General features: G+C 45.6%; 1 protein-coding gene across 2 annotated transcripts in view; it reads right to left on the bottom strand.

The window, feature by feature from the left end:
* The window catches only part of Stx7 (syntaxin 7), a 39,558-nt gene extending 24,851 nt beyond the window's left edge, over window positions 1–14,707 (bottom strand). Inside the window, exons 1-2 of one of the 2 annotated variants that reach the window (XM_032894893.1) lie at window positions 14,587–14,707; window positions 8,694–8,843 (exon numbers count right to left, since the gene is read on the bottom strand). In XM_032894893.1, coding sequence (XP_032750784.1) covers window positions 8,694–8,778 — 85 coding nt within the window. In that variant the 5' untranslated portion in view covers window positions 8,779–8,843; window positions 14,587–14,707. The remainder of the gene's footprint in view (window positions 1–8,693; window positions 8,844–14,586) is intronic. The other variant, XM_032894894.1, reaches the window with a different exon arrangement.
* Between the last annotated feature and the right edge of the window lie 220 nt (window positions 14,708–14,927).

Genomic DNA, 14,927 nt, shown 5'->3' with positions numbered 1-14,927 from the left:
TTCTTTTCTTATTCAAAATGTTATTCTTTGGCAACTCATACATGTCTGTAATGTCTATGGCTGCTCTCTCTTTCCCCTCACCTTTCCTTTGTGCCCTTGCAGCCACACTTCTTCACAAATCTCCTTCCCACACTTTTTATTTGGTCCCACAGAATGTGACTAGGCCCATCTGTGTGACCCTAGGTTTGTAACTACCCATTAGTGGCAGAGAGTTAACTATAACAACTACGTAAGGGAAATTTTTTTTGTCAAATACTGTTTCACAGTTAACTGTCCTCAATTCTATTTATTAATTTTCTCCGGTTCTTAATTCAGCTAATTGCTGCATGACTCACTCTTGAAACATTTACGCCAATAACTCCCATCTTTTAATATCAGAAAACACCTCCTAAACCTGGTGATACTTTAGCCTAGTGGTGCTCAAGCTATGGGCCGTGATCTGTTTGGGGGCGACAGATCAGACATTCTGTATATCAGATATTTACACCATGGTTCATAACAGTAGCAAAATTGCAGTTATCAAGCAGCAGGAACGTACTTTTATGGTTGGGGGTCACTGCGCCATGAGGAAGGGTAGTAAAGGGTCACAGTGTTAGGGAAGTTGAGGAGCACTGCTCTAGTCACTCTTACAAATGGCTGCTTCCATTATGCGGCTCTGTAAGTAGCGCATAAGTCCCTTGACAAATGGCCTCTTAACACCAAAACCCGCACACAGGACTCAGGCTGAGATCTGGCTTTATAATGTTGGGAGAGATTATAGTCCAGCCCATAGTACCCAAAAAACCACACTCAAGCTCATGCTCGCCCATGCTAACCCATACTGAAATGTACATGCGCACACATACAGACACACACACAGACACACACACAGACATACACACAGACACACAGACAAACACACAGACACACACACACACACACACACACACACACACACACACACACACACACACACACACAACACAGACACACACAGACAAACACACACAGACACACACACACACACACACACACACACACACACACACACACACAGAGAGACACACACACAGACACACACACACACACACAGAGACACACACACAGACACACACACACACACACACACACACACAGACACACACACACAGACACACAGAGACACACACACAGACACACACATACAGAGACACACACACAGACAAACACACACACAGACACAGACACACAGAGACACACACACACAGACACACAGACACACACACACACACACACACAGAGCTTGCTGGATTACAGAATGCTCTACGTTCACTGAATTCCCTAACAGCTATGTTCCCAGAAACCTGACTCAAATAGAAATGCAAATTAAGCCACAATGAGATAAGAATGTTGCTGAAATGGATTAAACTTTAGGCTGTTCTCGTTGGCAAGGATATGGAGCTATGTCAGCGCCGACACTGCTGGAGGAAGCGAGCACTTCAGGAAGCTTTTCTGTGTCTACTAATGCAGACCATGCACAAATCCTGAGACCCACCAACCCAGGAACAGATGCAGCATCGCTTCTAACCGTAAAGCACGGAAACAAAACAGAGCAAAAGCCCTGGGAAAGACATTGACAGTATTAAAGGAAACTGGTGTAAATGTCTGAATAAGGACTACTTACTATAAATGAAAACGAATGACCTATTCCACACCAATGAGTCCCACAGAGTCGAAAGAGCTCAACGCAAAATAAAACACACTTATTAACTTGATCAGATGAAGCTTAAGGATCATGTAAATTAATTAGTGAAGCTAAAAATGCATAGTGCCGGACACGGAGGGAGTGTGATCCAGCGAAGAGCTCTGGGCTCGGAATGCACCCTGCGATCTGCACAGTATCTGGGCTGCACACTCCTCACGGGCACTACTTAGCAATAAACATAAGCCAGCTTTTAAAGACGCAAAAATGTTACGCTGAAGATCTCAGTAAATTTCTTCTGCTCCTCAAAAGTACAAGCTCTCGCTGTGTGTTCTAAAAACATTTTTCTATGAGGTCTTTGGGAAGAAGTTTGCGTGGCCTGTATAAAAGTGTCCTTCTCTAGTCAGCCCACAGATGCTCACTGACCAGGACTTGACTAAGGATGGTAGAAGGTAATGACTGGGTAGCCCAATTCCATATACTCTAATAAAAATGCTACTTTTGAACGTGAACTCAAGCTTTGAGAAAATATCATTTCTGAGGTGCATGCTGAGCTTCTAGACCTAGGACATAGCAACTCTAACCTTCTGGGAACAGTTGTCAGAAACCTTGAGCTAAGAAGGACTAGACACCCTGTGAGGCCTGGGACAGACAGCATGGCCTTAGCACACAGGCACATCGGGGAGGGCTGGCAGCACCGATGTCTTACCAGCTCTGCTAATGATCAGTAGTCTACACCAAGAGATGAAAATGTCTGCTACGTCGTTTTAACATCCCCTATTGGATTCACGAGGCGGTCCATCACGTTCTGGCTTGTTCCATCCTGACTTGTCATTTCAAGGTCGGATTGCCGCTTTGATGTAAGTAATAAATATTTACGATCTGCAGCATATACGTGTAAACACCTAAATAGTCTACTTACTGTTACTTACATCACTGCTGTAGTATAAATGGTTACGATTGTAGCAGATTTAGAACAGTACACATTCTCTTCAATAAAAAATGATTTAACAGCAATAACCCTGAACTTTAAAATACTGTTTCAGAGCCAAGGACTCTGGAGACACAGTTCAGTGGCAGGACACTTGCCTTACACGCATGAGGCCCTCAATCCAACACCCACTACCTCTGGGGGGGAAAGTTCATCTCTCTTAGGCTTTGCAAAGTAGATGATCAGAATACTGGTAAAAGAAGACAAATGTGTATTCTTGCTATTGGTTAATCTTGACTTCCTCTTAATTAAAAAAAAACCTGTTGTTTTCTTCTTTGGCACAAAATAAACTGCAAGAGTTAATATTCATGTAAGTCTTTGTTTGTTTGTTTGTTTGTTTGTCTGATCAAGACTAGCGCGAACGTAAACGGTCCCTTACCAGTTCCAGGAAGCCTGGAGTTCTGCTTGATCAAGACACCCACCTCTAGCTACCTTACTTACCCTCCCTAGACTCATCTATACAACCAGGTCATCTGCAAGGTCACAGACTTAAAAGATGCAAACGTGAACGTTGTGTCAAAGGAAGAACTTACCTGTGGTGCAGAGCCCTATTCTGTCGCACCCTTCTGTATTAATAGTTTCGTCAGACTGGGAAAGGAGAAGTGAGATTTCACACTTCTGCCTTTCGGTTCCACAGGTTTCTACGCAGCTCCTATCAGAGTGGCAAGCTAGATTTCTACCAGCCACTTAGTTCCCCTCTAAACCTCTTTTCATTCGGACACTGAACGCTAGAATCAGAAAACACGCACAGCAGTGCTGGCCACAAAGTCATGACCAATCTCAAGTTTGCCTCAACCAACCAAACTTCTTCCTGGATGGCACATTCCCATCCCAGTTGTTCAAGCCACACACACACATCTCCTCCTTCCCTTCCCTTATCTGATGCCTTTTCTTCAGACTGCACTTAAAGGCAGACACACTCAGAAGAGGATGACACCACCCCGTCCCTGTATCACACCCGCTTCACCTTGCAGAGTGAGTGAGAGGCAAGCTGGTCTCTAGAGCAGTGGTTCTCAACCTTCCCCACATCGCGACGTTTAATACAGTTGTGGTAGTTCCCAACCATAACGTTATTTCGTCATTGCCAATTCATAACTGGAATTTTGCTACTGTTATGAATCTCAATCTCAATATCGACATTTTTCAGTAGTCTTAGACAATCTCTGTGAAAGGTTCATTTGACCCCTCAAAGGGTCGTGAGGCACGTTGAGAACCGCCGCTCTAGAATGGTACATTTCCCCCCCTCTGGCCTTGAAAGATTTCTTTTACAATTGTACAATTTTAGAATTTCCCTTTTGTAATGGAAAAAATGAAACCCCTGCTCTGACCATAATCTTTGCTGGTGGTGGTGGTGGCTCATGCCTTTAATCCTAGGCAGTGAACCAGGAGAAAGCAGAGAGAGGAACTTGGAAAGGACCCGAGGTAAGACAGGCACTGAAAGTGAACAGAGAGAGCCAGGGTGGTGATGGTGTCGCACACCTTTACTCTCAGTGCTCAGTGCAGAAGCAGGCAGATCACTGTGAGTTCAGGGCCAGTCTGGTCTACGGAGCGAATTTCAGGACACAGAGAAACTCTGTCTTGAAAACTTTGTCTTGAAAACAAACAATGCATCTTATTTCCAGGAAGCTACTTCATCTGGATTTTGTTCTGGTCGCTCAAACTCTTCGTGTTTCTTTCCTCTTGGCGTCCAGAGTTTCCCTCTCTCAATCCCTTTCTCCTAATCTTTCGGGCTCAACTCACACAAGGCTTTAAGTGCCAGCTGTGCTACGATCCCAAATTCCGTATCATGGTACAGACGCCAACTTCCAAACTCATGCATCTCAACTGTCTGGTATCTTCTCCTGTAGACATCCAAAAGGCATTGCAAGATTTACTTGACCGAGGGTGAAGGGATCCAGTGGTAATGTACTTCTGAGAGAACTCTTATAAAAATGAAAACACTTACTAGAAAGAAACAAAGTCCTCCCCAACTAGTCCTGGACTTAGCCTGTCTCACCCAGTTCATACCTGCAACCACTCTGCTCCAGTGCTGTGTACGCAGGCCCCTTCCCTATCCTTCCAGGCTCGCCCTTGCGGACCTGCTCTGGCACCTCCTGCCTCTGGCTCTCTTCATGGTCTCTCTTCCCCACTGACACATCTCCCTCAGTGGACCTCCGCAAGAGCAGTATATGCCCCCTCACTCTCCTAAGTCTGTTCTCTAAGAAGCAACTGAGGGATCCCTTCAAAGGGCAGATCTGACTGTGTCTCTTCTTACTCTTTGGGTAATTTCCACTGCCTTAGTAGAGTGAAATCTAAACTTAGTCCCCACAGAGCAGACAAAGCTCTGGGTAACTCATCCATCCCCCTCCCCACACCACACCCGGATTTCCCCTCTGGCTACTCCAGCTTTGGACGTGAGGCTTGTTTGTTCTCTTTCTCTTCTGAGCAATTCAACCTCTAGACTGCTTTGGGGTGTTTACTGCTGGATCCCCTTCATGGGACTTGCTCTGGTAGCTCTCTCTGCCAGCTAGGCCTTCCTCCTTCTGCATCCAGGGCCCAGCTAAGCAGTAAAGCGCCCAGCTGCTCCCACATCACTTTCAGTCTGTCTCCTCACAGGATGCTGTGTTGCTTGTTAAGTGCTTCCACCTGTCAACTTCCAACTGTAAACTACAGAAAGGCAGGACCTGGTAGACTTATTTACGGCTACGTTCACATTTTCTGGAACAGAATCGAACGTGTCATAGGCGCTCGAAGAACTATTACAGAATGTGGCAAACCAGAGCACCACAATTAAAAGTCACGTGGTCTGAACTATCCCCACAAGATGTAAATTTCTGAATAAATGATCTAGGAATCATCTGACTACTATTTCTCGTCATTTGGCAACAATACCCCATCCCCACTTTAGCTGGGGGCCTAACTTCCAGAAGCTTTGAACTTGTGCGGTGGCCCCAGTGGACAGAATTTTGCATATCTGAAGAGAGTGACTGGACTTTTTCCTAACATATTAGTCTTCATTCAAAAATATTTTAATTATAGGGCCATGCACATGTTAGCTAAGGGTCCTATTACTGAACTATCTCTCTATCCCTCCTTTTGATTTTTGAGACAGGGGTCTCACTAAGTTACTCAGGCTGGCCTTAAACTTCCTCAGTAGCCCAGGCAAGCCTTGAACTGGTAATATTCTTGCCTTAGCCCTCTGAGTATCTGAAATTATAGGCCTGAACAATGAGGTTCAGCATGGTCCCATCTCAAGAATTGTGGACATGGGATACTTGGGGAAGCTCTCTACATAATCCAGTATTGCTGTAGGTAATAATCGGGTTGTTTATTTGGCTGTTATCCACAATGTAGTACCGAGCCCTGGCTCTGATCGTCACTTCTTATCTGGCTGGAACAACTGATCTCTTTCTTAGCAAGCGTGGTCTGATTTAAACCGGTCCTTTCCTCCTTCCAGTTCAAGCTGCCACCGTCTCCAGCTTGTAGTGTCTGCTGCTTACCGCATCTCTAATCTCAGAGTGCTACAGTCACTCCTCAGCCTCCTGAACTCCTGGCACTGCTTAAGAAGAGAAGCCAAGAGACCTATCTACTTTGGCACCCTTTCTTACAAAAGGACTAGATTTCCACATGTAGAAACTGAACAATGAGCTCCCTTAAATTTCACACAAGGGATTACATTCGTCTGAGGCCAATCAGCAACATCCAGACAGCCAGCAGCAAGGGAGCCATGGAGAGATCAGAGAAATCTGCAGCCAGGAGATGCTGGAGTCATTGTCTCGATGGGGCACTCTTAACTGCAGCCATGAACAGCGTGACACTCAATATTACTCTTTCCTGGTTCCCTTGAGGGTGGCCAAAGAAAACACTACTCCAAATCAGAGCAGACACCAGTGCCTTCTAGAACCATCTATACTGTAATTTTATTTCCTTTACCTTCAAAGTACATTGGCATCTCATTTAAATCTCTTGGGTAGAATAGTATTGAGAGGCCAATGATTAAATTTAAAATATGGTAAGATCATTAGAAAGCATTCTGCATTTTGGTAGTATGTTATCTTGTTGGTAAGGCTGACATATAAAAGTGTTTTAACATGCGGTCAACAAGTTCTGGGGTCCCATACGGTGGAACCTTTATTCCCAGCACTCCAGAGGCAGACACGGGTGGATCTCTGTGAGTTGGAGGCCAGCCTGGTCTGCATAGCAAGGTCTGGGCCAGGTATACTTAGTGAGACCCTGTCTCTAAAGGAAAAAAAAAATAGAATTTTGGCAATTTCTTAATGTCAAAGCACCTACAGAAGTATGGCTACAGTATTCTGGAGTGTGCGATTATCTGTGATTCAGGAATTAATACCTAAAATCTATATGCATATGAAAAAACATATACATGTATGTGTGTATGTGCTGAGGGGTAAATGCCACATTGGCTCTGATGGTTTGCTGTGTCTGTAATAAGGGAAGTTCATGAGGGAATCTACAACGTCTTCCATAATACCTCACTCAACAGATTAAAATGCACCATTCTGCCATGTTTGAATGTCATGCTGAGGCTTGACTCCCCAAAGTGCGTTAGGGTTAGGGTTGGTTAGGGTTGGGGTTAGGGTTAGGGTTGGCTAGGGTTAAGGGTTAAGGTTGATTAGGCTTAGAGTTAGAGTTAAGGTTAGCATTGACCAGGGTTAGGGTTGGGGTCAGGATTAGCGTTAGGATTGGTTAAGGTTAGTGTTAGCATTTTATTTAAGCTCCGCCCCACGGTTACCTGACAACAGTCAGGTGTGCCTGACTCACTATAAAAGGGACTGCTTTTCTGCTCTGCTCTCTCTTGTTCTCTCCTTCTTGCTCTTGCTCTGTCCCCATCCCTTTCCCCCTCTCCCTAGTCCCTTCCCCCTCTCCCTAGTCCCTTCCCCCTCTCTTCCCAGTCTCTTCCCCTTCTCTCCATGAGCTTATGGCTGGCCTCTAGTCCTCTACTTCACCTTTCCTCTCCTCCTCCTCCTCCTCCTCCTCCTCCTCCTCCTCCTCCTCCTCCTCCTCCTCCCCTCCTCCTTCTCCTCCTCCTCCTTCTTCCCTCCTCCTCTCCCCTCCCCCCCCCTCTCTCTGCCTTTCTCTGCCTCTACTATCATCTCCCCTCCCCTCCCCATGCCCTGAATAAACTCTGTTCTACACTATACCATCCTGTGGCTGGTCCCTCAGGGGGAAGGGATGCCTCAGCATGGGCCCATGGAGGCACCACTTCCCCCACACCTTACCACACATCCACCAAAAACATATCCCCTCTCTCTTTATCTTTTTATAAAAAACAACATTTATGGCCGGGGCGGGGTTAGGGTTGGGGTCAGGGTTAGGGTTAGAGTGGGTTAGGATGGCACTGAGAGGTGATTAGTACATTTCTAGGTCTCAGAACTAGACTGGTCTTCATGAAGGTGACAGTCATTTTGGTGAGTGTGGCTGCCTCTCCTCTTTCTCCAGCTTCCCTTCCCCATGTGACGTGTCCAGAGGTCATCAGCAGAAGACGGGATGCTGAGCTGCGCTCCTGCTTCTAAAACGGTGGCTAAATGCCATACTCCTTTATAAGTTGTCCACCCCTGTGCATTTTGTTATGGCAACAATGACCAAAACCTTAAATACCTGCTTAGTTCTTTCCTGCCTCTTTTAATTTTATAGCACATACTCGAGAGTACAAAGTCAATCTGAGCACTATCTATTCATATTTTATTCCTAATAAATATTCATCTTTCGAGCTCTTAGTAGTGCTTACTGGATCTTAACCTCTGAGGTTAAGCCAACAGACCTCAACGTCAATATCCAGACGGTCTTAGAGCAACTATAAACACCAACCTGTAAATCTTTATTTCATTAAAGAAACAACGCAACTCGGGCCTGTGCGAGCGAGCACCCTGCCCCTCTATTAAACCACCTCCATACTTACTCTAAAGCGTTCTAACCACTTCAGTGGTGTTCTTATCATGCTCCTCCCTCCCTCTTCCCTTAATTGCTAATGCTGTATCAACTACCACTAAGTTCAACTAAGAACTGAGGACAGCAAGGAAGTCCGTTTGGAACTGCACTCACAGCACTGTGTGATCTTTTGGATGTTAGAGGAGATGCGTTGCGCCAGCTGGGCAGGGTCCCCACCAATCCCCGGAGTGTAAGACATGGCTGGCTGGATGACTGGCCGATTTCATCAGATGCAAGCAGGCTGTCTGGTTTTCTAGGAGTCACCTAAAAGAACATCCAAGTTGTACAATCACATTTTTTAAAGTTATTGGTGTACATTTCCCAAATAATATAATATCCTCCTGGGATATTATAGGGTTGAAAGGGGAAAATCACTACTGCTATTTTCTAGAAAGCATTTATAAAACAAACACATACATTGTATATCTGGGTATGATCAAGACAGAGAACAAAGGCTTAGATGCAAAGACCAATCCAATCGGGCAGATCTAGAACACGTGGAAAAGGCAAATGTTATCTAGCAAATAAAGAGGAAGTTCATGGCCAGCTCCAGATCAAATGCTTCACAGCTGGTATCTGTGGGAAGTGACCCAGAAAGGGAAGAGAGGAGTCACCCAACATTTACTACACATCTGTGAAATGGAGATGCTCCACAGTGTCTAATGTAACGTCACGGCCTCCTCTTTAAATCCTCTGTGTTTTGTTCTTTTGAGCGAACTGTGGCTTATAGCTGGTCCAAAGTAACAAAAGCATCCACGGATGAAGGTGAGATTTAAGCCCAGGGTTCAGATTCCAAAGTTACCCATGTTTGCTAACACTGAGAATAAATACCTCGGAAGAGCAAGAGTCTTGGTTTCCAGGTCTAGTCTGACCATAACCCAATACAACAACCACTGAGATTTCCAACAGAGAAAGGTGCCAGGTTACTAAAATCTGATTATGCTCAGGTCTCAGGCTATGCACACAGCTGCTACACTGTCCTGCTTAGAGAACATGCTAAAAAGTGAAACATGCATGTATGTGCTACGCTGATATAATTAAATGACATTTTTGATGCAATGTTGGGCTGAATCTACAAACAAGGGGCCAAGTGTAGGGGAGGCGGAGGGACACTGCTGGGAAGAAACACAGTAGCTGAGCGGGTACAGCTGGCTCTGTTATGCCTGGACAGCAGACAGTCTCGGGAGCTCTGGGATCTCCTCCACTCGCACTCCTTGCTCTACACGCACCAGGTCGAGGATACAGACTCAACCAACTTAATTAAAAGCCAAGTCAAAGAGTTAACTAAAGCTGACCCCCCAGTGACAGTGTAGCAGGAATAAACTCCCTCCCAGGAAAAAGCTAGGTGTGGCGTTCTATAGCTGCAATCCCAGCACGGGAGTCACTAAGCACAAGGACCTCGAGTTCAAGATCAGCTGAGGCCTGGAGAGCCAATTACCCTGACGACCTGTATGCAGACTATGAACCAACTGTATCTTTAAATATTTGAGCATTCAGTGCGTGTGTGTGTGTGTGTGTGTGTGTGTGTGTGTGTGTACACATGCTACTGTGAGTGTGTCAAGATCAAAGAACAACTTTAAGAGCTGGTTCTCCCCTCCCACCATTGTGCGTCCTGGAGATCAACCTCAGGTCATCAGGCTGAGCAACAAGGGCCCTTACCTGCTGAGCCTTCTTGCTAGCCCCATCCTGTGAATTATATCGTAATAAAGATATTTTTAAAATACAATTCATATACCATACAACTGCAGCCATTCAAGTCACATGATTCGATGGTCTTTAATGTGTTAACAAAGGTCCGTGACAATGGTGTGACTTTTATAATGCATATTACTCCAAGAAGAAAGTTCCTTCCCATCATTTTTCATCTCTTTTGTCCCCAACCTTTCAGCCATTGGGACCATTAATCCACTTGAATGGTTTTCTATTCTGGATGTTTCACATGAGTGGGATCATGATGTGTGTGTGTGTGTGTGTGTGTGTGTGTGTGTGTTTTCGTGTTTTCTCTGTGACTGACTTGTTTCTTCTCCATGTATTTTCAAGATCCTTGTAGGAGCTGTATGAGTACCTCAATGCCTTTTACTGACATATAATATTGTTCTTAATGGATAAAGACAATTTCTCTCGGCTTAGGGGCATCTTTCTATCAGTCAAGCTTCCAAAAGGACCCTTGGTTTACAGTCAACATAGACACCCTGTGAATAATTCCTTCCTGTAACCATGGGTACAAATAAGTCTCACATCCCTACCTACAGAAGACACCTTTAATATTCGGTCTCTGTCTCTCTTTCTCTGTGTGTGTCTCTCTCTGTCTCTGTCTCTCTCTGTCTGTCTCTGTCTCTGTCTCTGTCTCTGTCTCTCTCTCTCTCTCTCTCTCTCTCTCTCTCTCTCTCTCTCTTCCTGCCCTCCCCCATTCTTTGAAGTTACTAGCACTCATCACCTGCTTGTTCAGTTGCTAGGATAAGTGGCAACCAGAAAATCTCTACCTTGGGCGAGATACTTAGCATCTGGGCCTCCTGCCAGGATCAAAATAAGATAATGGGAGCAAGTGCTTTTCTCCTATACACAGAGGACAGGTCTGATGTGCTCCTGCACCTATGGGGCTCTCATCAGAGGCATATGGCCACAAACTCCCCTGAAACCTACACTCCCCACACACAGAGAGACTAATGTCAGGATCCTGTTCATTCCTGCAAAGCCTTCCAGCTTTCTCTTACCTCGCAAAATTCACACGCATACAGTGCAAACCTTCTCAGTGTTTTCTTTTCCATAATTTTCCTTTCCATAATTTAAGTCAGACAGTCACAATCACAGCCTGCTGTTCTCTTCCCTGTAGTCAAGCAAACTGGAGAACATGGCTGGTGGTGAGAAAAGTGGGCTTCACTCACTCTAAGGGCTTCCCCTCCTCATCTGTGCATAACTGACCAGAGAAAGGGTAAGGAGATGACCACCACGGTCCTGTCTTGAGTGATGAGGGATCAGGAATCGGAGAAAGGGCTGAATTATTTCCTGCACATGGTGCCTTTTATGGTTGTTTCTCTCAATCTCGAAAGCCTCTGTAGTAGGCATAACTACTCTTGTAGTTTGGTTTTTTTTTTTTTTTTTTTTTTAAAAAAGAAACAGAGGCATCGCTGAGATGAGCAAAAGACTTAAACTCTTACAGTAAATCTGGGAGCTCACATTGTCGCAAACGCTAGACTAAACCCTACTGCTTTCTGTAGAACAACTTAGCACAGGTGGACCAGGTCAACTACACGACCAAGCTTGACACGTTTCTGCAGGCCCGAGGGTAGTTTCTTTACAACAAGGAAACAAACTTGGACGGTGGTAACACCACTGAGCAGCACTCTCCTTTTCTGTCCTGTTCGGCTATGGTGACATTTTAAAAGAGAAGAGTTGGCTCTTTAGATGTAAGACAAGTTAAGTGGGACAATGGCTAACTTTGCTGGAAAAAAAAATAAACATATAAATTCATGAATAATTATCGATAGATGACTCTGAGGTCTATTTTTCCAAGTGAGTTGATTGATTCTGTGTTTGTAAAGTGCCTGTGCTCTATAACCATCTGCAGGACGTAGCCTGAGCTGCAATGCCTAAAATTACTCTGTGTTGAAAACCTATTTGGAATTCCTTTCGTTCAAAATAATTACGTAGCTCTTCACCGCGCACCTGCACTTCCTGCAGACCAGCTGCCACTGACAGGCACTGTTAAAGTGAATTAAGGTAGATGAAAGCCACCCAGGCCACCTTTCAAGTGCTCGGAAACTAGATGGGGCCAGTAGCCAGTGGCTGGAACAGCTCACATATTCACTTCTCTCCCTGCAGAAAGCTCTATTGGCCAGAGTTCAACTCAACTTCTCAGTAATTATCTTTTTATGAAGATATACAAACACTGAGGTGAAAGAGAAGAGGCGGGGGCCAAACTGTAACACCCACGGTGAGGGCTGTCTCAAGACCGTGTTGAAAGTACAATCTAAAAACAAGCGAAGGGGATTTCGTTATAGATTCTTGAATGTAAAATACTACCCCGGAGTTACTCCTGGACATACCATCGTAGACTCTTAAAGGCTTCCGCTGAGCAGAAAACTGGCCTGAAATGTAGCCTGTTGAAATCGAATGGCCAGTTTCGCTTTTTAAATCATGAGAACCAGCATAAAACTATGAGCTTCCTCCCGCTTTGCTCCCCTGGGTTTGTATTTGTGTGTGTGTGGTGTGCACTGTGCGGGGAGTGTAAACCTTGGACAAAGTCTAGTCCCTAGTACTTGGTCTTGAGTAAGTGTCTGAAGTGTGAATCAACAAGTGTACCCACGTCCCAAGAACACTGCCCAGCCTGAGAGTAAATATTAACATTTCTAAAACACCGTTTCAGGTTTATTGCCACCTGGGCTTTTCTGGTGTCCCTTTTCTGTCTCTAGATGGTCCTTCCCAGGACACCCGCCCACCTAGCTCTTTCTCCCTGCAATATGTTATCACACTCCAGAGACGCCAGGTCTGAAGTGAGCAGTCTCCACTACAGCTCTGTCAGTGTAACTTCTACTTCGAGCCATGCATCATCCTCAGGAGATTGGACCACTCACACTTTGTTCCCAAGTCCTGACACAAGCAGGAGAGGAGTCATAGGACCCAATCAATGAACACGAGGGTGCTCCAACTCTCAGATGAGGATTCATCCACGAACTACCCAAGTGCGTCTCCACCCAGCTCCTTCATGGATCCAACCATTGTGCTACACTGTCTGCTTTCAGTTAATTCACCAAGCATTCTTTTTCTCCAGTTTCACACATGAATATTTCGAGTTACACTGAACCAGAGCAAAATCCACTCAGACTAAAGGGTGAGAGTTTTACCTAGTAGGACTATCAGACACTGCAGAAATATTTCCTTGCAGTACTGGGGACTGAACCAGGGTTTTGTGCACACGCCGTTTAGTGGCATATAGTTCAACATTATTCATAATTTTCCACCAGCACCATATGGATGCATTTGGGATCCTAATCAGAATTAGAAATGACTGCTAATCAGGAGCAGCATTAGAAGTGAGCTCGCTGAAGGGAAAGCACCCAGAGGTCAATGAGTTAATACTGTGTTATATTAACTTCCCCAGACGCTGGGAAACTACAGCCTTATTCTTAGCAAGTCACAAGCCCAGGGCCAACTTCCAAAGCAGCTTGCAAATCTGAAGGCCCAACCCCACCTCGATACAATTTAACAGTTTTATCAATCTCTGCACAGCGCGGATCAGGTACACCTACCTAAAGGAATGCCTTAAACGGAACCAAACCAGTGTTCCACAGTTACTTCCTTTTTTTTTCCTGATTGTGGAAAGCTTGTAAATAATAATTCCTAACAGAATACGAGATCTAAAGCAACCAAAAAATAATATATGCATATAAAATTCAAGCATAATTTTTAAAAACTATAAGGAAAAAATTACCATTTGACTATAAGGCATCCTCTCCCAACATTTTTTCTCTCATTCTTTTTTCTTTTCTTCTTCCCCACCCTCTCTCTCTCCCTCTCCCTCTCCCCCTCTCTCTTTTGTCTGAATTTAACCTACAAAACACATATGGGAATTCTCAAAATACTTTGTTAAGGGTCTTGGTGGATAAATCAATTAAAGACGTGCACAAGGTAGGTCAGAGAAAGTTAGCTTGTGTGAGTAGGGTCAACAGCCAAGCAAGCAAACGCTCTGGGCCATGGAACGAACCTGTGGCCGGATGACCAGGGCCCATCGCGTTTCCCTTTCTGTCCTTCTGGAGGGGAAGTTGACAGAAAATGAAAACACGGTTGTCGCCTGCCAGGATCTGGCGGTAGGGTCAGGTCCCCGAGGCTCCATTGCCGCGCACTTGGGTGCTCGTTCCCGAGTCTGCCTCGGGGCGTGGGAGCCCGAGAGGGAGGCGCTGGCCCTGCGCCCTAGGGAGCCCCGCTCTGCGCACCCCAAACCAACCACCGGCGAGCAGTGGTTCTGGGGTGCCCCTTCCGCCCCCCCGCCTCTGCAGTCTCCTCTTACCCTGACCTCGTTGGCTTCCTCTGTCACCTCCAGCTGCTGTCACCGAGGGCCCACGGCCCTGCGCAGGCAGTCTCAGCGAATGGGCGGTGGCGCAAGCACGCCCAATGCGCATGCTCAGGGCCAAAGCCCCAGGAAGAAGGAGGCGGGGCTCGCGTCTCTCCCATTGGCCAGTGACAGCTGAAGCTTGGAGAGACTGGCAAAATTCCTAGGGAACCAAGCTTTGATGGGTGACAAAGTGATGTCTACGTGCAAGAAAAGAGGAAGAAATCCAATAGAGGAGAGCTGCGTTCTTTATTCGGTGGCGCCATCCTTCCTGGATTGAAGGTGCACCATCAGCTCCT

The sequence above is a fragment of the Rattus rattus genome, chromosome 2, assembly GCF_011064425.1.
Source record: "Rattus rattus isolate New Zealand chromosome 2, Rrattus_CSIRO_v1, whole genome shotgun sequence".
NCBI classification, from domain to species: domain Eukaryota; kingdom Metazoa; phylum Chordata; class Mammalia; order Rodentia; family Muridae; genus Rattus; species Rattus rattus.
The sequence above is the reverse complement of the archived record's forward strand: the minus strand, read 5'-3'. Positions and strand labels throughout refer to the sequence as shown.